Below are 24,038 nucleotides of genomic sequence, written 5' to 3' on the forward strand. Positions count from 1 at the left end.
AGAACTGAAAAATCAAAGTAAATCATTGAAAGCTACACTAGAGTCACGTCTCCTTGGGTGTGAGACCCATTGCCACTATGCGAGGAGGGTGAGGGGATTGCTTTGTTTGCGGGAGGAGTGGAACAGGGCATAGTTTTCATCTGAAAGCTTGTGGTTCGCTGTGAAACAATCACCCAAGAAGTCTGGGTTTTGTAAAAGGCAGAAGACTGGGGCCAGGCGTTCATTGTGGTGAGATCCCCAGTTCATAAAATGAGAAATGTCAGCCACGAGTTATTCCCAGAGTAACTCTGAGAAGAGCAGTGAGGCCTTTTGTCACCCATGTCAAAAGCTGAAAAGGAGCTTTCCAGAAGTAGCTATTTTGAAGGGGCCATGAAGAGAAGATTTGCCTAAGAAAAAAAGAAACGGATGGGTGTGGTGTTTACCACCACTCTCATTTATTGAGTTGCTGTGAAATTGGATTCACTGTGGCTTCTGTATCCCGGGCAGGGCTGCTGACTCTTGGGTGAATTTCAAGTGGGCTATTGATTCCTCTTTGAACACACGAAGTTCTCCTCCCAGTGTCCCTTCTCTACCCATTTCATCCCAACGTTTGGGTCTGCAAAGCTCCAGACTTGAGGCATGATGTCCTAGCAGCAAACCTTTTGGAGCTGTCAGAATGCCCAGCATGGCTTTAGGTGGGGACCCATTGAGCCTTGTTTGTTTCTTACAGGCTGGGGATTGTCAGCCAGAAACTGAGTTTCTAGTGTGCCTTTGAATGCCAGAAGGCAGAGTGCTCTGAAAAAGCAGCAGCAGCAGGCAAGGAAACTGCTGGAGGTGGGAGCTCTTGGCTGGTGTGGTTCTCAGCTTCTGACACTTGTAACTGATGGCCCCCTGTCACTTCCTGTCATGCAGCCCAAGTGGCGGGGAGGAGTTCCTTCAGGGAAACCATGCTCTGCTCTGCTCAGAGGATCCCGTCCGTAGGGCTCCACCACAGTTAAGGGCAGGGGACTCCGGGTGAATGAGGTCGGAGCGCCCCATGGTGTGGTGTTGCTTCTTTGTCCGTGCTCAGGTAAGCTCCCTGCTGCTGATCCAGGGATGGACCAGCTCCCAACTCCCACCCAAGCCTGCTGGGCGGTGCCAGGAGCTGAGTTGTGGGAGGGCACAGCTCTCTTTTCATCTCCCAAGAAACTGAACAGGGAGCTGCTGTTAAAAACACCTGGGATGATGGAGGCAGACTTCTGCCTCACTTTAGTATGAATCAGAAAAGAGCTGTGTGGTTGTGTTTAAGACCACAAACGGTTGTGCTTGGTGGAGATGGTGAGTGAAGTGGAGTGCCTGGCTGTCAGGGCGTCCGTCAGCATCTGTGATTGGAGGAGAACAAGGGGAGGGAGTCTTTCACTTTTTGCTCTACGATGCTAGTATTTCAATTTTTATAAGAGAACTGTTTTCAGGTAATGGGAAGGAAAAGGGAGAAAGAAAGGATGCATCTGCCTTGTTTTCTGTTTTTATCACAAAGTGCATTTCCGAGATCTTCTCTTCTTCTTTGTACTGGAAGATAGCAGGGCTCCGTTTTGGAAGTTCATTCTGCTTGGAGCAACTTTTTTTTGTAGGTTTCCTTGAAGTGATCCTGGTGTTTTGAATGTGTTCATCATTGGGAAGATGAAGTCAGATAATATTAGGGGAGACTCACACTCTCTGCCATTCTCATTAAGAGTGTTGGTGCCAGATTTGAGTTATTTCGGAAGGAGGGGCTAGAAGTGTTCTATTTCTAATGGGCTGAAGAAGGTTGGGAGCGCTGAAGCTTACTCTCTCTGTCTCTTTTATTTGCTTGTGTGTTTAGGGGTAGGTATTAAAGCTTTGGATAAACCAAAACTATTTTGTAAAGGAAATACCCATTGCTTTTTCTGTTTGTCTCATCAGAATTACGCTTCTGAAACTGACTTTTGTAATGCTAATTCCACCTCTTGTACATGACCATCACAGATATACATTTTTAATCTTTTCATGTGATTTGGGTGATTTCTCTTTCTTCTTTTCCTATCTCATTCACCTAACTGTTTGCTCACCTGATGAAGATTAATTTTTGAGCCTTTGAAGTATGGAAATTGATGACATTTAAAGTGATTTACTACCTCTTGGTGACAGTTAATGTAACATTGATTAAAAATAATACAATAATGGCTAATTATAATTATATTAGATGCTTTTTTGTGTTACTAAGCGCTTTACTTGTACTAGCTTATGAAATTCTTGCAACACTGTAGGGGTTGGCTATTACTATCCCCATTTTGCAGATGGTAAAACAGAAGTTTAGGGAAGATAAATAATTTGCCTAAGGTCACTTAGCTGATTAGTAGTGGATTAGGCTTCAAGCTCAGGCAGAATAGATCCAGAAATATCATTCTTAGCCAGTAGGTGCTACATGATGATTCTAATGATGGGGCCCTTCCCACATCTCCTGTCACATGCAACATCTTCAGTAACATTTTGCTTTCCAGTCCTTTGGCTAGTCAGCCTGTTCTGGTGGATGTTTGCTGGGGTCCAATTCGCACCTCTGTAAGAGGCATCTATTATAAGTCACTGCCTTCTCTGGATTCAGTTTCCCCCCGTGTCAAATGGAGATGTCTCTAAACTCATTTTAGCTCTGATATGAACTTAAGATATGCAAATATCTTGCACAGACAGTCGAAAATTATTCTCATATCTTCCCTCTTTCAAAGTCAAATGATTTAATGAGTGCTTTTAAGCACACGTTTCTCAAGAATATCAACTCGAACTCAAAATGTAATTGGTTGGCTGGCTATTGGCCTTTATTCTGCTCTTGAAAGTGTTATTAAATTAATTTTCATTTCTTGGCTCTCAGAGTCTCCAGAGAAAGGTTCTGGAGGAATTGGGCCTGGGGTTGGGAGGGGCAGTTGGTAACTGGATGTGGAGGAGAAAAAGGGAGGGGAGAAACCCTTTAAAGATTTCATAAATCCATCTTCTGAGATTTGGCCAAAGTGGTTCTGTGTCTGTGGAGGAGTGGTAGAGTGTAATGGTTAAGGGCTTGGGTTTTAGAACCAATTATATCTAGGTTTGAGTCCCAGCTGTGCCTCTTACTAAGTCATGCAATTGGTTTGTTGCCAAACCTCTCTGAATCTGTTTTCTCCTCTGTAAAATGGGGATAATAAATAGTGCCTACCTTGTAGGGTTGTCATTAGAAATAAATGAAATGGCTCATGGCAGTGCCTAGCACAGAGGCAGCACTTAGCAAACATGACCCCTGTCTCAGGCCTTATGACCATAGAATGTATTGGTGGCTACCAGAAAAACGAATCCTTAGTGTGTAAGGGCTTAGCAACAAGAGGGCTGTGAAACATCTTATATCCTGAAATCAACATGGCCTTGGTTTGATTTTGTGGAGGGAAGGAAGTAGCATCTTCCACGAAAGGTCAGTACTTCATTTTAAAGCCCTGATTCCAGCCATGTTTTTACAGCTTGCCCAGAATGCCAAGTGGGAGCCATGGAAGGGGAAGTTGATTCAAACTAGGTCCTAAAAAGGGCTCTCTTGATTGAACACTCAGGGTATGACTCGGAGAGGGCAAGGTCAGGGTGGTGACCCCAAGTGTCCACCGGGACAGAAACAATGGGTGACTTTAGGACCTAAATATAAACTATGTGAATGTCACTTCGGGAAACCAGTTCCCAGTGCTGACCAGGGTGGGCAGGTCTTTTGGGAGGAGCTCAGGAACCAGCTCTTGTGTGCCAGCCCTTGCTGTCAGCCCTCTTTTTCCCAATAACTTTGTCCATATTCTAGCTTCTCTGCATCACTTACGCATCTGCTTCTGTTTGGCAGCCTTGTTCATGTCCCCATCTCTTCCTTTCCAAGTCTTCCTTTGGTGTTCCCGATCTTTCTCCCTTGTTTCTTGCGTACCCTACCCAGCCCCTGTCAACCCCTCCAGGAATTCTCACCACAAGGCTCCTCGTGGAGCAGGGATGAGAGCACTGGGCTGGGAGTGAGGAGTTTGGTGTTCAAGTTCCTGGTTTTCCAGTTAACCGTGGGCAATGCTGAACTTCCCTGGGTACCAGGTTCTCCAGTAGAGACATCACTGTTAAGAGCCTGGATCCTGGAGGTTGACAGGCTGGGTTCAAATCTTCACTGCTACTTGACTTTGGGCAAGTTCCTTACCTCTGTGGGCCTCAGTGACCTTACCTGCAAAATGGAGATGATGATAGTCTCTGCCTCAGGTACTATGAGCGGTTTATAAAATAATATTTCTGTGAAACCCTTAAAACAGTCCATCTTGTCAGTGCTCAAAAATGCTAGCTATGATGATGATTGTGATTTGTAGGAAAATGAGACTTAAAATGGATCAGTATTTCCTAAACTTTAGTCGTGTTTCCCAATCCATATATCACTTGTACTATTATTCTTCACTTACTGTTTTTCTTTAAATTGTCTAGTTTTGTTTTTGTTTTTTTTTTAACAGGCTCATCGAAAGCAGCAATAGTCCTTTATTTAGTCCTGAAATCACTAAACAGTATAATGTGTTTCCTAAAACACATTGTAATAAATACATCCCGGTCTGCTGCATATGGTCTGAAATGACATTGTGTCACCGCCAGGTCCACTTGTCACACTTTGGGGACTGCAGAACCAGTGGCTCTGAGCACCTGCAGCCTAGGTTGCTGCCTGGCAGTGATTTTGACAGTGTTTCTCCCACTAGAATGAACAGTTAGCCCTTCCTTTCATTCATCGGGCACTGCCTGAGGACCAGTTTTGTGCCTGACTCTGTGCCAGGTGTCAAGACGGCCAAAATATGGGTCTTTGTGGCCCCTGCTGTCTTCTTTGATTAGGATGTTATCAGCCCAGAGAAAATGGGGTAGAGAGAGCCACAAAATAACCCAATTGCTGAAATCCCACCTTAATGGGAAAGCCCACAGGGCCACTCTCTGCCTGAAATGTCTGAATGTATGTAAAGGAGACTGTCTCAGTCAGCTTTTGCTGAGTGACCACCTGAGACTCAGTGGCTAACAATAACAAGGATGTATTCTTATGCTTACTGGTGTGTAGATTGCTGGGGTGGTCCATCCCACATGGGTCCATTAGCCATCCACCTGTGTATTCTCCTCTGGAGGTCAGAAAGTTCCAGAGGATCAAGCAGAAGCACACGATGTCTGTTAAGGCTTAGGCTCAAAATGGGTACACTGCCCCGTCCACCCGTATTCCATTGGTCAGGGCAAGTCACAGTATCAAGCCATGGAGGTCAAGAGAGGGCATAAAAGCTTGCTGAAGAATAAATTAATCTACCACAGAGATCATCACCATTTACTCACGCAACCTACAGTCACATGTCAGTTAATGACGGGGTACCTTCTGAGAAATGCGTCCTTAGGCGATTATGTCATTGTGTGAACATCATAGAGTATACTTACACAAACCTGTAGGGTATAGCCTACCACACACCGAGGCTGTATGGTCTAGCCTATTGCTCCTGGGCTACAAACCTGCACGGCATGTTACTGTACTGAATACGATTGTATTCACACAGGCGATTGTAACACAGTGGTAAGTATTTGGGCATCTAAACAGAAAAGGTATAGTAAAAATACGATATAAAAGATAAAAATGGTACACCAGTGTAAGGCACTTACTATGAACAGAGCTTGCAGGACTGGAAGTTGCTCTGGGTGAGTCAGAGAGTGAGTAGTGATTGAATGTGGAGGCCTAGGACATTACTGTACACTACTGTAGACTTTAGAAACACTCTACACTTAGGCTACAGGAAATTTATTTAAAAAATTTTCTTTCTTCAATAATAAATTAACCTTAACTTACTGCAACTGTTTTACTTTATAAACTTTTTAATTTTTTTAACTTTTTGACTCTTTTGTAATAACACTTCGCTTAAGGCACAAACACACTGTACAGCTGTACAAAAATATATTCTTTATATCCTTATTCTATAAGCTTTTTTCTATTTTTTAAAATTTTTTATTTTTTTACTTTTTAAACTTTTTTCTTAAAAACTGAGACACAAACACACACATTAGCCTAGGCCTACATGGGGTCAGTGTCACTGTCTTCCACCTCCATATCTTGTCTCACTGGAAGGTCTTCACGGGTAATAACACACATGGAGCTGTCATCTCCTGTGATAACACTGTCTTCTTCGGGAACACCTCCTGCAGGACCTGCCTGAGGCTCTTCTTGAGGTGTCACTCTTTTCAGAAATTTTCAGCTCCATTGTAATCTTAGGAGACCACCATCACGTATGCAGTTTGCTGTTGACCGAAATGTCATTGTGCAGTGCTTAACTGTGCATTTATTGAGTGCCTACTGTGTGGAGCACTCTGCCATGTTGGAGGAGGATAAATGTAGTAACGATAAATGATGAAGATGACGAGAACACCTAACGCAAGGCCTGACATATATTAGGTTCTAAATAAATACGTGATGAGTGAATATCTACTGGTGCTGAAGTGCTGGCCTGCAATGAGTGTTTCACCTGGCTTATCACGTTTTGTCCTCCCACCCCCGCCTGTTGGGCAGGTCCACTCATCCCAGGTCAGACAAGTGCGATACTGTCTTGGCCTGTCAAATGCTTATAATCTTCTGATGTGAGGAAGGGGAGAGTTGGTGAAGGCCCAGCAGCAGGAGGAAGCCATGCACAGAGATCATCCCTGATGTGGCAGGGAGAGACTCGGGTTCAAATCCCTTGTGTTTTTATTCCCATGTACACTTTGTCCTCTGTCTTGGGTGCCAACTCCTCAAGCACCCACCACGTACTCAGAATTTCCCATGGTACCTAGCCTATCGTAGTTTCCCAAAAGCGCTAGCCCTCTGCTTTCTTGAGGTCACGTGCATCTTTGAATGTTCGCTTCAGAAACCTGCACAGACTTGTGAACATTTCTGTGCAGGCCCTGGCCCCAGGTGAAGAACTCCACTGTAATTCTTCAATCCATCCCCTCCCCCTTCTTTCCCCTTCCTTCTCTTAAGAACTTCATCCAGTGGAAGAGAGGATTTCCCATATTTGTATGCCAGTGTCAGGCTCAGGGTCTGATTCATACTAATTGCCTAATGAGTGTTTTTTAAATGAGTGGGAGAATGGGGATGAAGGTGTTGGTGAGCTCTCGTTTGCACGTGCATAGGGTCACAGAACTTTCAGACTGGATAAGCTAGGAAAGCTCATATAATCCAACTCCTTTATTTTATAGATGAGAAAACTGAGACCCAGAGAGGTTAGTTCACTTGCCTAAAGACTCACAGCTATAATAATAATAAAATTAATATTTCCCTCCAGGCAGATGACTTATGCTCAGATACAGTTAGGTCTCATTCCGTTAATACCTCAGTTAGAAAACAGTTTCTGATTTATCAATTTGATGCCTCATGTTGCAAAACTAAGTTTTCTTGACCTTCATATCCAAAGCCAAAGACATGAATGACAGAGGCATACATGCCATGTCTCAACTGTAGAACCATTGTGGTGTAAGCTCTTTAAGGCAGAGCCCTTGTCGCCTCTTTCTCTGGATCTCCCCTTTCCACTGGTCCCTCAGTCCTTGCCCAGAGCTGTGTGCCGGGACTGCTGAGAATGCAGGAAGGTTGCGGCTGAGACGGGGATATTCGTCAAGCCAGGGGGCCAGGTCAAGCCAGGGGTGGCAGGCGGCCTACGGTCGGTGCAGGGCAGCAGTTTGTTCCTGCGGAGTCCTGGAAATCTTGTTTGGAGCCATTCTTCTATTCTTAGTTGGGAGGGCACTTTGTTCTCTGGCGCATTGTTTTAACAGCCACCAGGAAATCGGTCCCTGCTCGAGGTCAGCGATGCCACTGGTTCCTGCCTGTGGCCGCCCAGGTGGGAAGTGCACTGGTTTGTTTCAGGGCCGATCTTCTGTCATCAGGATCGCCGCCACCCTTTCTCCTTTTGTTGCCCACCCTGTCTGCCTGGGGCGGGGAAGGGGGGGGAGGGAAAAGACATTCCAATGAGTCTGTTTTTCTTCATAACAATAGTAAGTCCATTTATTTCTCTGTACAAAGAAAAATGCTAAAATCCAGGTCTCAACTGAGCACTGTGCCCTGTGGCGCACTGTTGTCCGATGGAAACAGAATGCGAGCCATGTGTATAATTTTAAATTTCCCAGTAGCCACATTAAAAGAGACAAAAAGAAACAGGTTAAATTAATTTTAATGATTTATTGAACCCAGTATATCCAAATATTAGCATTTCAACATGTAATCAATATGAAAATTATTAAGGAGACATTTTACATTCTTTTTTTCCATACGAAATCCTCGAAATCCAGCGTGTATTATACACTTCGAGCACATCTCAGTTCAGACTAGCCACAGGTCAAGTCCTCGGCACCCACCGCGGCTCGTGGTAGCCATTGGACAGGGTAGGTCTAGAGCAGCCTGTCCAATAGAAGGTTTTTATGATGATGGTAGTGTTTCCTGTCTGTGCCATCTCCCATGGAGGCCAGTAGCCAGAGATGGCTGCTGAGCACTCGAAATGTGGCTAGTGCACCTGAGGAGCTGAGTTTTAAATTTTATTTAATTTTAATTAGTTAAAATTTACATTTAAACTGCCACACGTATCTAGTGACTACTGTATCGGACGGTGCAACGCTAGAGGTTTGGTCGTATTGGAGAAATATCAATTTAAACTTGACCAAGTTATCATTCTTGATCTCCCACACTGGCAGAGATTAAAAAGTTGGATAACAGTCTTCGGTGAGAGTAACAGGATCTTTCATGCATGGCCAGTGGGAGGATAAATTAGAATGGCCTTTATGGAGGACAATTTGGCAATGTTTATCAAAATTACAAAGATACATTTCCTTTGGTCCAGCACTTCCCTTCCAGAATATTAATTAATGCTGCAGTGTCTCTCATGCGTGTGGACTGGTTTATGTAGAAGGATATTTGCTGCAGCCAAAGATTGGAAACCACATACCTAGCCAGTCAATAGGGGACTAGATAAATAATTTATGGTACATTCTAAAAATGTAATTTGCCCTATTAAAAAACTGGGGACAATTTTTATTTGATGGTGTGGAAGGCTGTCCAAGATAGAATGTTAAGCAAGTGTAGAGCAGTGCATATAGTATGATGCCATTTGGGTAAAAGTAGTGATTTGCTTGCTTACGTCTAGAGCAGCTCTGGAAGAAGGTAGGAACTGATCACAGTGGTTGCCTCTTGGGAGAGGAAAGGATGGCTGGGGTGGGAAAGAAGTCTGCTTATCATTGCACAGTATACCTTTTTGGAGTTTAATCCCATACACTTGAATTATCTATGCAAAAAATAAATGTCTAAAACATAAAAAGAGGAAACTTTAAGGGAAGGGTAAATCAGGGAAGGCTTCCTAGAGGAGGTGACCTTTGGATTGAATTGTAAAAGATGCATAGGAATCCTTCTGGCAGGAGGAAGACTGAGGCTCAGAGGCATGAACAAGCAGGACAGGTTTAGGTATCCTTGTGTACCTAGCAGTAGGCAGTGTACTCAGTATACAAAATAGGGCAGTAATAAAGTTTGCATAGGCACCAGACTGCCCAAATGGGGAGAGTTTTGTGAGCAGAGTTTGGATTTAACTCTCTGAGCCATAGGCAGCATTGACAGTTTGAAGGAAGTGGGAGATGATATGGTTCTATTTGTGCAAAAGACAACTTTTGGCAGAACGGAGGACGATTTGAAACAGTGGTTCTCAAGGTGCAACCCAAGGACCCTTAGAGGTTCCTGAGACCTAGAAACTCACTATGTAACTACAAAACAGATTTTCTTCCTATGTGTCAACCAAAATAGCCGTCCCAGTGGACTAACTGCAGAAGCAGCTATGTGGATCCAGCTGTCTTGTATGCAGCCAGACATTAGTGTGGCAAAAGTATGAAACAATGCTGCACTTCTCACTGCATTTTTTATTTTGGAAAATATAGTTAACTTTCCCTTAAAATATGGTAATAAGGTTGATAAGTAATCCACTGGTCTGGAAGCAAGGAGGCCCTGTGTGCTTGTGATTCTGGTTGGATCAAAATAAACTATAGAGAAACAGGGTTATCCAAACGGGAGTCAGACAGGAGCATGAACCTGCCGTGCCGGGGCTGACGTGCATCTGTGTATCTGAGTGCAACGGAACAGTCCGGACAGGTGTGTGTCAAAGACGGAGCTTGATTGATGGATCGGTTTTGACTGACAAGAATGTTGGTCCATGTCCTATACTCTATTTCCGCACTAATAGATATTTCTATTTCCACTCCTTTGCTGTTATGAACATCCTGAACATCCATGTACAGATCTCTAAGTGCCACCTACGTGCAAGAATTACTCTAGAATATCTCCCTAAAAGTGGAATGCTGGGCAGGAAGACATGCACATCTTCAGCTTAACTGGACGCTGTCAAGTTGCTCTCCAATCTGTGACTCTCCCTCCAGCCTTGTACATGAGTCCCCATTTCTCCAACCCTTAGTATTGTCAGACTTTTTAATTTTGCCAATTCAATGGGTGCAAAATGGCACCTGGCTGTTTTAACCCCTCTCCCACCATCACTCCTACTCCCGTCTCCTACCTTGGAGTATAAGATACTAAACTCTGAGTTGTAGACAGTTTTTTCAGGAAGAATCTTTGCCTCAAGGAAACGTGTGTGTGTGTGTGTGTGTGTGTGTATCAACAAGGTTCTGATTCTGGCTCCCTGGTTGACAAAGAAGTAAAAAAATCAGAGCACTGCTCTTTATTTTAGATAAAAATTGCCCAGTCAGCTGTTCTTGATCCTGCAGTGTTTGCTGTGATTTGGGGTCAGTTGGGTCCTTAATGAAGGAGAAGAAATCGGGCCTGTCTGCATTGCCTGATCTGGGCTGATGTTTGAGATAAGACCCAGTCTGAGGCATTAAGTGGAGACCTGAGGCTTTGGGCAAACACGTGCATGTGAGTGTGAGTTGCCTGCTCTGGACTGGTTCCATATGCTCACCCAGTCAGGCCTCCCTGTGGGCCTGAGGCCAGGGCCGGCTTCTCCAGCCTGAGAGCTGTGCAGGCACACGGGGTTCTCCCTGCCTTCAGAAGGGCTGTGTGTGTGGTTTAATACTCTGCTGTACTCTCTTGAAAAGTGATAATTTTTGGACAAGGAGCCCCATTTTGCTCTTGGTCTTACAAACAATAGAGCCAGTGCTGCCTGAAGCAGCTTTGTGTCTCTCAGATAAAAAAGGCTGAGGGCAGAGGGTGCAGCACTGTTCTCCTCACTCTGTGCAGGGCCTGCCCCTCACCGTGAGCCCCAGAGCTTTTTTGTGTGAAGAATTCATTTCCTCATTTCATGCATTTCTTTTTTACCTCTCTCTCTATATATAAACATATATGTATATACACATGCACACATACATACACACACACGCACATTCATATAAATATACATACATGCTGTCAGTCCTCATTGTTCACGAATTCTTTATTTGCTTACTTGCTAAAATTTGTTTGTAACCCCAAAATCAATACCCACTGCGCTTTCACAGTCATTCACGGACATGAATAGAGCTGCCAAAAATTTGAGTCGCTTGACGTGCACGTTCCCAGCTGAACAAAGCAACACTCTGCCTCCTTGTTCCGGCCTCACGTTGTAAACAAGCGTCTTTTTCGTGGTGTATTTAGTACCATGTTTTTCACATTTTTGTGCTCTTTGTTGGCAATTTCACTGTTTAAAATGCCCCCCAGTGTGGTGATGAAGTATTTTCTAGTGCTCCTAAGCACAAGAAGGCTGCAGCGGGCCTTACGGAGACGGTGCATGTGTTAGATGAGCTTCCTTCAGGCGTGGATTACAGTGCTGTTGGCTGTGGGCTCAGTGTTAATGAATCAAGAGTATACGTTAAATAAACACACAGAAAACAAGGTGATGTCTTGATTGGTTGACAAAAGTATTGTGACCAGAGGCTCATAGGAACTTAGCCCTGTCTTACCTCTGCGAGTAGTGGTTCAGTATTCATTAATTCACTGTTCACGGAGTCTTTATGGAACACAGCTACCAGGAACAGCAAGAACTGACTGTCCGTGTGCATACCTTTTCCTCTCCCTTCCTCTCTCCCTTGCTCTCTTTCCTTTTTGCCATCTCTTTCTTTCTTCTCCTAACCCCTTGCATTCTCTGTTCTCTTTCATTGATCATTGCTCCTTCTGGCATTAGCCTTGAGTCCTCAGAAGGGACCCAGGGAAGGTGCCTTTGTCCGTTCGTTCAATACACCTTCGTGGGTCACCTCCTTTGTGCAGGACACCAGGCCGTGCTGGGACCTGAACACAGATCTCGTGTTTCAAAAGCATCACTTACAGATAGGATTATTGTAATCCGTAATTTTGAGGCAAATTGAGAATCTCATATTTATTTCTGGAAAGTGTTTCCCAATCTATGCCATTCTCATTGCCCACCTGCCTCCCCCACACAACAATCTCCTTGGCCACGTGTTGTCATACATGCAAACAGTGTTAGAAGGAAACTTCAGAGGTCACCCAGTACAACTCCCTCATTTTACAAATAATGAAACTGAGATCCAGAGAGGGAAAGTGAAAGACATAAGGGCACCTCGCTAGTTCAATAGCCTTAAAAAATAGATAACAATCAGGTGATAATTGTTCCCTGGTTGCTCTGTTTTACTACTTATGCATCAGGTAAGAGAAAGATAACATCAGTTGTGATCTGGCAACTTCTGATAAAAAGTTATAAAACGGATTTCTGCAAATTGTGTATATTGTAATAAAGCCAGAGAAAATATACAAATATAAGTTTTAGAAAAAACTATTTAGATTTGAACTTTCTTTTTTTTTTTTTTAAAGATTTTATTTTTTTCGTTTTTCTCCCCAAAGCCCCCTAGTACATAGTTGTATATTCTTTGTTGTGGGTCCTCCCAGTTGTGGCATGTGGGACGCTGCCTCAGCGTGGCTCGACGAGCAGTGCCATGTCCACACCCAGGATTCAAACCAATGAAACACTGGGCCGCCTGCAGCGGAGCGCGCGAACCCAACCACTCGGCCACGGGGCCAGCCCCTGAACTTTCTTTTTTTAACAGAAGCATTTCATATCTGCAGTCAAGGCTTCTAGATATTTGCAACATAGGGTTTTAAAGTGCCTTGTTTGGGTGGTTTTCATCGTCAGAATATCTTTTATAATACATCCTAAAGTGGGCATTGCTTGATCCTAGTGATGTGTAGTATAAATTCGAGAGCCAGGACTGACAACAGAGAGGGGAGGGGTCTCCCACAAAGCCGACCAGGAAACAGATCCAGCAGGCCTTGCTTCCCATTTGCTCCCCCAACCTTAGCCTCTACTCCCTCCCCTCCCAAAAAAGGGAAGGAAGAGGGTTCAGGAAAGATAACTACCCATCCTCAAACAAAGCATGGCTAACCCTTTGGGTCCCCCAAACGCTCCCATTTCCTGTGGCTAAAGTTAGACCTATGAGATACGAATTTCATTTTTAATCCATGACTGGGCAGAGAGCGGGCTACAGATGCTGTCCAGCAAGGACGGGAAAAAGGAGGAGTCCCTTTTCCGTCATCCCAGGGGAGAGGGCATCTGAGCGTTGCTTTTTCTGTACTTGTCATGAGCAGCAAAAGGCAGGGGGCAGTTACTTTGTGTTACAGTTACGAGAGGGAGTTTCCTCAGAGAAAGTGTTTCCTAAACCTCGCTCATTTTTGAATCGCCTTTTGCCATAGCCCTTAACACTGAAAAATACTTAATAATTTTCTACAAAGCAACTGTCTTTTCCCCTTATATTTATCTTAAATGGAAAGTTTATATTATTATGATGAACAGAAAACCAGGATGCTTGCCATAAATAGAATATAACCCTGAAGAAAAATAAATATGCACAAAACAATGTGACTAAATTCTAGCTAGATGCTGTTGCCTGAGTCTGCACCCAGAAGGGAAAGAATGATTGAGGTTAGGAAGCTTTAAGTGGGTGTTAAAGGTGATGGATTCAGGCTTGACAGTGAACTGAAAATGTAATAATTTTCTTGCTATGTGATCTGATGCTGGGTAAAGCCTGTTCTAGCAGACTTTTTCCTAGGGCCCTCCGCATATCATCTTGGCTCACTCCACATGCCACCTGCAGTGTCCCCTGTACCCCACCTATGACTTCCCGTGACCTTCTACATGAGAGGTTTCCAGCCAAGGGGGTTAACATCCTGGGGAGCCCCTCTCCACCAATGAGAGGCAGGAGTTGATAGATTGAACACTTTCACCTCCTCACCCCTCAGTGGAAAATTATGAGGTGTGTCCTACACAGTCTCTTGGGGGTTTCCCAGGGGATTGAACTCTAGCTGCCCACGGCTGTAACCTGCTGGCTCCACACCCTTTAGTGGCTTCCCTCCTTTCCCTGCCTTACTTCCCCACTTCCCACTGTTCTTTCTGAGGCTCACCTCCCAATTAAACAGCTTATACCTAAATATTCACCCCAGGATCTGCTTTAGGGGGGGCCCAGACTAAGACTGTAAGCATAGTGCCAAAAATGATCTCACTAACCACCATGGTGCCAGACCTATCCTTTGGGAAACTAGCCCAGGGTATATATCCAAATGGTATAAAGCAACTTAACACGTTTCTTTTTTATTTTGGTGAGGAAGATTGGCTCTGAGCTAACATTTGTTGCCAATCTTCCTCTTTTTGCTTGAGGAAGATTGTTGCTGGGCTAACATCTGTGCCAGTCTTCCTCTATTTTATGTGGGATGCTGCCACAGCATGGCTTGATGAGTGATGCTAGGTCTGAGCCTGGGATCCGAACCTGTGAACCCCAGGCCACCAAAGTAGAGCGCACGAACTTAATTAACCACTACACCACTGGACCGGCCCCAACTTAACACTTTTTTTTCTTTAAAGTTAAAAAATATATTGAAATTCTTAGTGTTCAACTCTCTCTGCCATTTTCCCTAACACATTGATGATACTCTGTTCTGATGAGGAACATCATTTTCCATTTTTGCTGTTCCTCTTTCAATATGGTGTTACAATTTGCTAACAAACTTGGTGTTCTCAAATTTACCTGTAAATTTAATTCACTGTTTGGCGTGTATGGGTTGTTTGCCAATATGAGACATCCAGTGAGTGGAATAGCACCTGTCTGTCTGTGGCTGCTCAGGTAAACATTTACTGATGCATCGGTGATGAGCCATGGCCAACACAGCAGATGAGGGTTCCAGACTCAGAGAGTTTGTCACTTTCTGGCAAGCTTTTGCAACATCCCAAGGAGAACCAGGACTTCAAAATAAGGGAGATTAAAAAGGTGCCTCTCCAAGTGGAGTTTCTGTTTTGGCCTGAGTCCTATTGGCAGTTTGAAGGCAGAGCTGAATTCTAATGGGGGAAGGATTTCTTGTCTTCAGGGTTGGGCCCATGTTAGGGAGATCTTGTTCCATGAAACCTAGATTGTCCAGAGAGTGATAAAGTCCAGAGTGAGATATACCCCAGGATATATCAGAAGAGTCAGAAGCATCTTTAAATGAGACAGGATCAGGACCTCCTAGAGGAAGGCAAGAATAGGACCAATTTCACAGACAGGGCTCTGCACTCAAAAGGGCTCCACTACGTGGGCACATAGAGTTATCCAATAAATATTTGTTTCCTGTTTGAATGAATAAATGCTTGATAGTCGAACTTGCTTTGGGTTTTCAGGGATGGTGGTCTCAGAACCAGAGAGTGGGCTCAGAATGAGTACCAATCAGAGAAGAGCCCTGTATTGGCCCATGTTCTTTCTTTTCCACGACTGGCTACATAATTTTTGGGGCCAAGTACAAAATAAAATGTGGAGTCCTTGTTAAAAAATTATTAAGAATTTCAAGATCGTGACAGCAAAGCATTAAACTCTTTGTGTCTGCATAGTGCAAGGTGCTAGAGGTACCATATATAGTGAGTGAAACTTGATCTGGTTTCTGCACTCATGGAATTTAGCTTGGGGGAGGAGACAGACATTAATCAAGCAATCACACAAGTAAAGGGTAACATTTTAATGGTGTTAGTACAACAAAGAAAAGACACGTGATGCTGAGAGGATGTAACTGGGAGATTTGATGTGGTTTGGAGCCATCTTGGAATACTTTCTTCACAGGGGTCACATTTGAAGGATGAGGAGGAGTTAACTGAGACAAAAGGGGAGAGAAGAGGGTTCCAGTCAGAGAAAACATGAAATAAGAGGAATTGGATTATGGGAGGTCGGGGCTCAAAGCAAAGGGAATGAGGGTGGAGATGAGAGGTGGACCAGGACATGACTTGGCACAGGTCTTATTGGAAACTAAGAAGTCTTGAGAAATTCAGGACTGTTTCCATGGATAAAAATAATACAAAGAAAGAAGAATAAAGTCATTCACCCCTGTTTTCTCTTAAAATAAACTGAGAAGGATAATTGCCCCAGGACGGTTCTCATCCTTATTAATGGGAGATGGTGTTTTTTCACATAAACAGTTACATGTTTGGGCACTGACCAGTCAGAACAGACGTCAGGTGTGGAACCATCACACATGCACGGGCACTGACCAATCAGAATAGCCATCAGGTGCTGTGTGTGGGACATGTGGAAAGAGAGAACTTGAACCTTTAATCATGAGAGGTCTTTAGGAGCTCTCCCTCCCTGTCTATCCCCATCCTTGCTTGGCTGGCTCTGTACCATCACTTATGTCTCATCTCAAATGTCCCTCTTCCAAGAAGCATCCCTGACTTCTCTCTCTGGTGGCTCTGCCCTTAGCCCCTTTCGCAGGCTTTCATATTACCCTGGTTTATTTTCTTCATAACACTTAGTATACTCTAAAACCAGCTTATTTATTTGCTTGCTGGTTTATCATCTCCGTCCCCTACTAGACTACATTCTTCCTGAGGGCAGGGACAATATCTCTTTTGTCAACCAGTGTATCTACAGCAGCTTGTACAGTGTCTGGCATATAATAGATGCTCCATAAAATATTTGTTGAATGAATGAACCTGTATAGTGAAATTCATTTATCTGAGTCTCCTGTTGTTCCTGAGTGTCTGTTGTCAAAATTCAGCAATATAGTGGGCCCCAGAATCAAAAATGAAGTTTTATAGATGACACGTCTTGGTGTTTTAGTCTTCCTAAAAAGAAATTCTACAGCTTTATATTTGCCATTTTGGGGCAGGTGGGTTCATTTTTTCACATGTGTCAGTCGACAAACATTTGTTGAACTTTTTGTGTGTGCTGGGTTAGGCCTTAGAAGTGTCCGGGAAAGTTCTGGACATGAAAGAATTCTACTTTCAGTAAAACACTGATTTCCTGGGAGGTGGATTTAATGCTGGATAAATATGCTTTGATTCTGCAAAATCCAGACCTCGATTTCAGGCTTCAGGATAAAAGTGATTGGGATGGGCTTTGAAGCAAAGATTCAGGATTAGCACAAAGTACTTTTCCCTCTCCCTGCAGCCCATTTGTGGCTCACCACAACTTTTGCTTTTTACTCAAAACTTGACGGGACATGATAGTGCCGCTGAAGAAGGGATGCCCCGAATACCTGCATGTCCCTGGTGTTTGCGGGCCCTTTGCCGCCCTCCGGTAATTTGGGGTTATGGTGAGCCCCTCCTCTACTTTCAAAGACAGCTGCAGAAGGAGAATGCCCCTCTAATCACAGTTGACATCCTTCCAGACACTGCATTAGGAACTGTAACTGGCTTTCACATTATTGTTCTAGTGGGTTCTCTGCCGACTATTGCCAAGAGCGTTATTCTCGGGTTAGTCAAGACTGTCCTGAAAACTGGTGCCTCCCCTGTGCTAATGAAGTCTAGCTGGCCAGGGAGAGGGGTCTTTGTCATAGGGACAGTCCATGGCTGCTCCTGAGCCTCCATTCTGAGGAGCTATGAGACATTGTTAGCATACCCCAGGTACATTGTTTTGAGGGGAGAGGTGTTAACTATTACACGGTTACTTTCCTTATACTGTTTCTTTCTTTCTTACTAAGAGAGGGGAACATCTTTAAGGATAAATGGCCTCTTGTGAGAGTTTCTAGTTTTATTTGGAAGAGAGCTATTTTTGATATAATATAACAAAGAATATATAAATTATATTCTTCTTGGGTCTAAGGAATTATGCTCCAGTTAATACCCAACCAAATTCCACTGAAGTGCCTGGATGGACTCCCTGCCTTGCAGGAGCATGGGGCCGGCTGACACCAAGGGTTAGCAGATCCTGCAGTGCTGAGCCCTTGGCAGTACACAGGGGGCCAGCTGCCCCCTGGAATTGGGCAGCGAGTGGACATCCGATGCCCCAAAGAGGAATAAATGGACATGGGCGTGTTTGCAACCTTTTTCTTGAGGAGGGGGTAGGGTGAAGGTTATTTGTGAATTTATTTTGTTTTACTTTTGACAACTTTATTTTAATATCATTTTGAACTTATAGAAAAGTTGCAAGTCTAGAAGAAGATACTCCCGAATGCGCTTTACCCGGATTCTCTGTCTCTTTTTGTCTCTTGCCATATAGTTTTATAGAGAGAATATATATATATATAACACATGAATGTAAATTATTTTTCTTCCTATTTAAGAATGAGTTATAGACATCATGTCCCTTTAGCCCCGAATTCTTCAATGTGTGTTTCCTAACAACAAGAGCATCCTCTCACACAGTATAATTATTAAAAGCAGGAAATTGAACATTGACAAAATATATGGTCACCCACCATTCATTTAAAAAAATTTGCCAACTGTCCCAATAATATATCTTGTAGCTATGGTTTTTCCTGGTCCAGAATCCAATTCAGGATTATGCATTACATTTATTGTCCTGTATTTTTCTGTCTCCTTTAATCTGGAACAATTTCCCAGGCTTTCTTGGTGTTTCTTTATTATTATTATTATTATTATTATTTTAAGATTGACACCTGAGCTAACATCCGTTGCCAGTCTTTTTCTTTCTTTCTTTCTTCTTCTTCTCCCCAAAGCTCCCCAGTACATAGTTGTATATTCTACTTGCAGATCCTTCTAGTTGTGGCATGTCTGATGCCGCCTCAGTGTGGCTTGATGAGCAGTACTAGGTCTGTGTCCAGGATCCGAACCAGTGAAACCCTGGGCCACCGAAGTGGAGCGCACGAACTTAACCACTCGGCCATGGGGCTGGCCCCATTTCTTGGTGTTTCTTGATTTTGATAGTTTTGAAGCATAGTGGCCAGTTATCATGTACAATTTTCCCTCAATGTGGGTTTATTGGATGTTTCTTCATGATTAGATTCAGGTTAGGCATTTAAAAAAAATATCTAGAGTGATGGGAGAATACTTTCTTTTAGGCTGTGCATTTTTCACAGGAATATGACAGAAGTGACGTGGTGTCTTTCTCACTGCATCATATCAGAAGATGCGTGGTATCAGTTTATGCCAGTATTGGTGACATTAGCTTTATTTACTTAGCTCAGGTGGCATCTTCTAAGTTTCTCCACTGGAAAGTTATAATTTTTCCCTTTTTAAGGAGCAAGTAAATAAAAACTCTCAGTGTCCTGTCCTTCATGAAATGTTAACCCGCTAGTTGTAGCATCCATTGAAGATTTTTTTAACTCTATCATCTCTTCTATTTTTTTTTTTTAAAGATTTTATTTTTTTCCTTTTTCTCCCCAAAGCCCCCCGGTACATAGTTGTATATTCTTCGTTGTGGGTCCTTCTAGTTGTGGTATGTGGGACGCTGCCTCAGCATGGTTTGATGAGCAGTGCCATGTCCGCGCCCAGGATTCGAACCAACGAAACACTGGGCCGCCTGCAGCGGAGCACGCGAACTTAACCACTCGGCCATGGCGCTAGCCCCTCTTCTATGTTTATTAGCTAGTGCTTTACTATACAGAAGAGACTTCCCTTCTCCATCATTTATTTATTGATTTATAAATGTCAGTATGGGCTCATGGATTCCTGTTTTATTCAGTAGGTTGTGATCCACTGCTGTCATCATTCATCTGATGCTCAGAGTATCTCAGACTTGGAAAGTGAGAGTCTTACAAGCTGGTGCCTGTATCCGTCATTCTTAGAGTACTTTATTACTTTTTGAAGGAATCAGCCTTTTATCCAAGGAGCCCTGGGCCCTTTTACTAGAGAATGGTATTTAGAAATCAAAATCTGAGCATTGGTTGTGTTCATTGCTACTGGGGTGTCATTGCTTCTAGACCTTTTCAGTAGATAGAGGTAGGGAAAAAATACAAATGATTGTGTGTATGACCATGAATTCATTCTGATGCCTCCAATTCCAATTTACCTATATGTATCTATTTAAAAAAATTTTAGGTGCATCTTTTCTTTAGTACAGAGACACATAAAGAAGGAAATAACAGCCATGAAATGAAAGGGCTGTTGTCCTAGTACCCAGATAATCTGTAATGGCATTAATACATAACATGACAAAAGCACATGCTAAGGGTGCATAAGTACAAGAAGGCACTAAATAAAATGTGATCGTCTCCTTCTTACTCCAGGCTCTGTCCCCAGTGAACAGTTTCATGTACTTCCTTACAGAAAAAAATTTAATGCATATATCAGGATGTATGTATGTATGTGAGGGTGTGTATGTATTTTTTCTCTTCTAATGTTAAGAATTTGGCTCAGCAGCAAACACACTGCTATTCTCCTTTAGTAGCAGTAGTGGTAGTAGAACTATTATTATTATTTTGGGAACTTGATATATCCTGGAGGTTCTTCCATATATTGTGTACCTCTACACTATTCTTTCTTTCTTTTTTTTTTTTTGAGGAAGATTCACCCTGAGCTAACATCTGTGCCGGTCTTCCTCTGCTTTGCGTGTGGGTTGCCACCAGAGCGTGGCTGCCTGCAAGTGGTGCAGGTCCACACCCGGGAACTGAACCCAGGCTTCCGAAGTGGAGTGTGCTAAACTTAACGCTAGGCCACGGGGCCAGCCCCTGCACTATTCTTTCTGATAGCAGAGTGTTTCTTAGTGTATGGATGGACCATAGTTTTATTTAACCAGTCTCTCTTGGTGGGCATTTTGTTTCCAGTGTTTTATTATAAACAGTGCTGTAATAAACATCTTTGTACATGGATCTCAGTGAAAGTAAATCCATGGTTATTCCGTGGTTATTCCCAGCTGCCATTTTAAATATTGATAGATAGAGTGTCTTCCAGAAAGTTTGCTTTGGTTATATAATCTAATCCTCCTGCTTGTGGTATTTGGGGACAGGTTAAATGATAATGACATTCTGCCTCAATACCTGCCGCCTAATTACAAGTCTCTGGTAGTACAGTGTTCCCATTTCAATCATGGAGACCAAAAAAATCAAACCAGGCTTCCATTTTAAGCTTGTAATTAAATCCCTGTTTGGGTTGTTGTGTCTCCCCTTAATTTAAAATCTGTAGGTCTAATCTCTTCATGTAAGGATGAACCTCACCTGGTGAATAGAGATACAAAAAAGTAACATTATAAAAATGGCGCTGCCCTTGTTAGCCATGAGTGCTTGTGCTTAAAGCAATTTGGTCTGTAATTAGTAACCACATGATGGAAGCCCCCCAGTAGAGTCTTATTGAGACTCCTTTCTGCTGGAGGAGAACTATGGATGGACTATGAAACTGGAGGGAGTAGGAGCTGTGACTCTGTCTGGCTTCCTGGACACTTCCCAAACTCTGATCAGAGAGGAAGCCAACTCAGCCTTTGTGTGTCTTGCATGAGGGAAGATCAATGCGAAGGTCATTTGATTTTAAATTTCTTCCCAGCCTTATCTTTAAAAACGTGTGTCAATTGACATTCCGTTCTTGTTTAAATATACAGATAATGGCTTGCATGGCTTCCTAAAAAGTCAAGTTGATGGACTGTGTTTATTCTACAGTACTCGGAGATTTCTAGTTTTAGAAGTACAGAGCCATATTCAGCTTTTCTTAGGTTCAGTCCCCCAGAAGCCGACCCTGATACAAGTGCAAGTAGTTTATTTGGGAGGTGATTCCCAGAAGCACTGGCGAGAGAGCGGGGAAGAGACAGGGAAGGGAAGAAAGACAGTACGGGATGTGATCATGACTAGGGCAGCTCTATGGGCGGGTCAGGCTCCATCCTGCTAAGGACCTCTGGGAGACTGATAGGACAGTGGTTTTCAAACTTTGCTGCATGTTAGAATCACCTGGGGAGCCTTTGAAACTCCTCATGTTTGGAATCCCTGAATGATGGGAGCCAGGCCCTGGGAGCTTTTCAAACTCTCCAGGTGATTTCAATGTACAGTCAAGTCTGAGACCGTACCTCAGAGTTGTCCCCCAAAACTTTAGGAAGCTGGAGTATTTACCTACCAACTCCAGTCCATCCCAGGTTGAGAGCTGCTCCTGATGCCATTAACTCCCCAGCGTTTCTGGCCTGTGGAATGCCAAAGTGTGCAGGGAATCGTGATTGCCAAGGGGATGTGGCTGGCCGTATCGGCCACACAGTTAGCCAGATCTGATATGAAATCCTGGCTTTGTCCACCTACTCGCAGAGCAGCCTTAATCAAGTCGTTTAAACTCTTTAAGCCTCAGCTTCCTCTTGTGTAATAACTTCTTTGTACAGCTGTAAGGATTGATGTAATATATGGAAAGCACCCAGCATGCAGTGGATTCTTAATAGACAGTTGTTGTAAACCTAGCAGTGGGAAGGAGGGAGGGCTTTATGCCATAAAGAAACTATAGCAACTTGGGTTGTGAGTTCTGATCTGGTAGACAACACCGAATAGTTCTGCCAGGGAAACTTTTCTTTGTTTAAAGGAATGTCCTGATGAGTCGTTAGGATGGAGTGGCTTAGCAGGTGCAGCCCATTTCTCCAGCGTGCTTCACCTCTGCTTTGTGTGGCAAGTTGCCCCCAGGGGTTGATGGTCCAGAGACCAGTGGCCGAAAGGAATCCTTGCTCTCCCTATAGCTAAATGCCTGCCTGTTGGCATTTGGGGAAGTGGTCAGGAATGCATGGGGTGCTGTGGCTGATAAGGCGTTATCAGCACTGGGGTCTTTCTAGATAGAAAAAGGCAGTATCACAGTCAAACATGAATGAGAACTGAGAACTCTCCTTGTAAGATCAGGTTCCGAATATTATCGTGGATGATAAGCACGTTTGAATCTGAATTAGGCAATTGGACCATCTAAGTTGATTGGTTACGTGAAGTAATTCTCTAGAAATTAAGCAATTATTTGGACATGCTTGAAACTAGATGGGTATTATTTTTGTTGGTAAGGGCTTCGAACCATTCCCTATGGAACAATTTTAATAAATGGGAGTTCATTATATTGTTAAAAATAAGTGAATAAACAAACGAAAGAGGGCCAGGGAAGCACTAGTGATAATAGAGTGTTAGAAACTAGGGATTGTGATTAATCCAATTACCTTAAGATCCAGTAGAAAAAATATAAAATAATTATAGAAATTTTTAGAAGGCCTAGAAAAAAAGCACCATGGTTAATTTGATTTTGGGCTTCTTGTCACATCTTGTTGTCTAAAATTTGTGACTATGAACTCTTATCCCACCTTAGCTTAGTGTCCCAAATGGAGTTTTTCTGAAACAGTCTTTTCTGGAAAATATTCTTGCCAGCCCTCTGCCCTGGACAGACAAGTTTCTGTCTTCTCCCCTCTTCCTCTGTTCTGGAGTGTTTTGGAGGAAAAAGTGGTCTGTAATTGCTTGTGGAGTGACAGTGACTTTGGCTGCTGGTTGGTTATAGGGCTGGTGGTGGCACTGACGGGCTGGCTGGGCCTCTCCTCCTCCCACTTGCCTGCTGGAACTTTTTTTCCTTCCCACGGGAGAGGAAGACCTTTCCTTGGCCAAGGTGATCTTATCTCTGCTTCCAAACAAGCTAAAGGGCAGGTATTCTGTGGCAGTCACTGTGTGCCAGGCATTGCACTGAGCCCTTTACGCGCTTGATCTGTTTAACTCTCACAATAACCTTAGTATCCCCATTTTATAGATGAGGAAACTGAGGTTCAGAGAGGTGAAGTGATATACTTAAGGTTCCCCCAAAACAAATGTCATAAGTAGGATGTGAGCCCACTAAGTCTAACCTTAGAGCCCACCTAGCATCGTCAAACTACTGTTAATGCCATCTGAGCACAAAATCGCATATTATGTTAATTAAAGTTTATCTACCCATAGTGCAGAGAGCACCATGGTTTCCAGGTTCTCTACCCGTGAGTACATTGAAGAG

General features: G+C 43.4%; 1 protein-coding gene across 8 annotated transcripts in view; it reads left to right on the forward strand.

Moving 5' to 3' along the window:
• The window catches only part of ARHGEF3 (Rho guanine nucleotide exchange factor 3), a 285,003-nt gene that overhangs the window by 120,819 nt on the left and 140,146 nt on the right, over positions 1–24,038 (forward strand). The window contains exon 1 of one of the 8 annotated variants that reach the window (XM_008515342.2): positions 789–1,048. The exons of the other annotated variants lie outside the window; for them this stretch is intronic. Within the exon in view, the coding sequence (XP_008513564.1) occupies positions 998–1,048 (51 nt within the window). The 5' untranslated portion in view covers positions 789–997. Of the gene's footprint in view, positions 1–788; positions 1,049–24,038 lie in introns of those variants that run through there. 8 annotated transcript variants of the gene reach the window in all.

This window comes from Equus przewalskii, chromosome 15 (genome assembly GCF_037783145.1).
Source record: "Equus przewalskii isolate Varuska chromosome 15, EquPr2, whole genome shotgun sequence".
Lineage (NCBI taxonomy): Eukaryota > Metazoa > Chordata > Mammalia > Perissodactyla > Equidae > Equus > Equus przewalskii.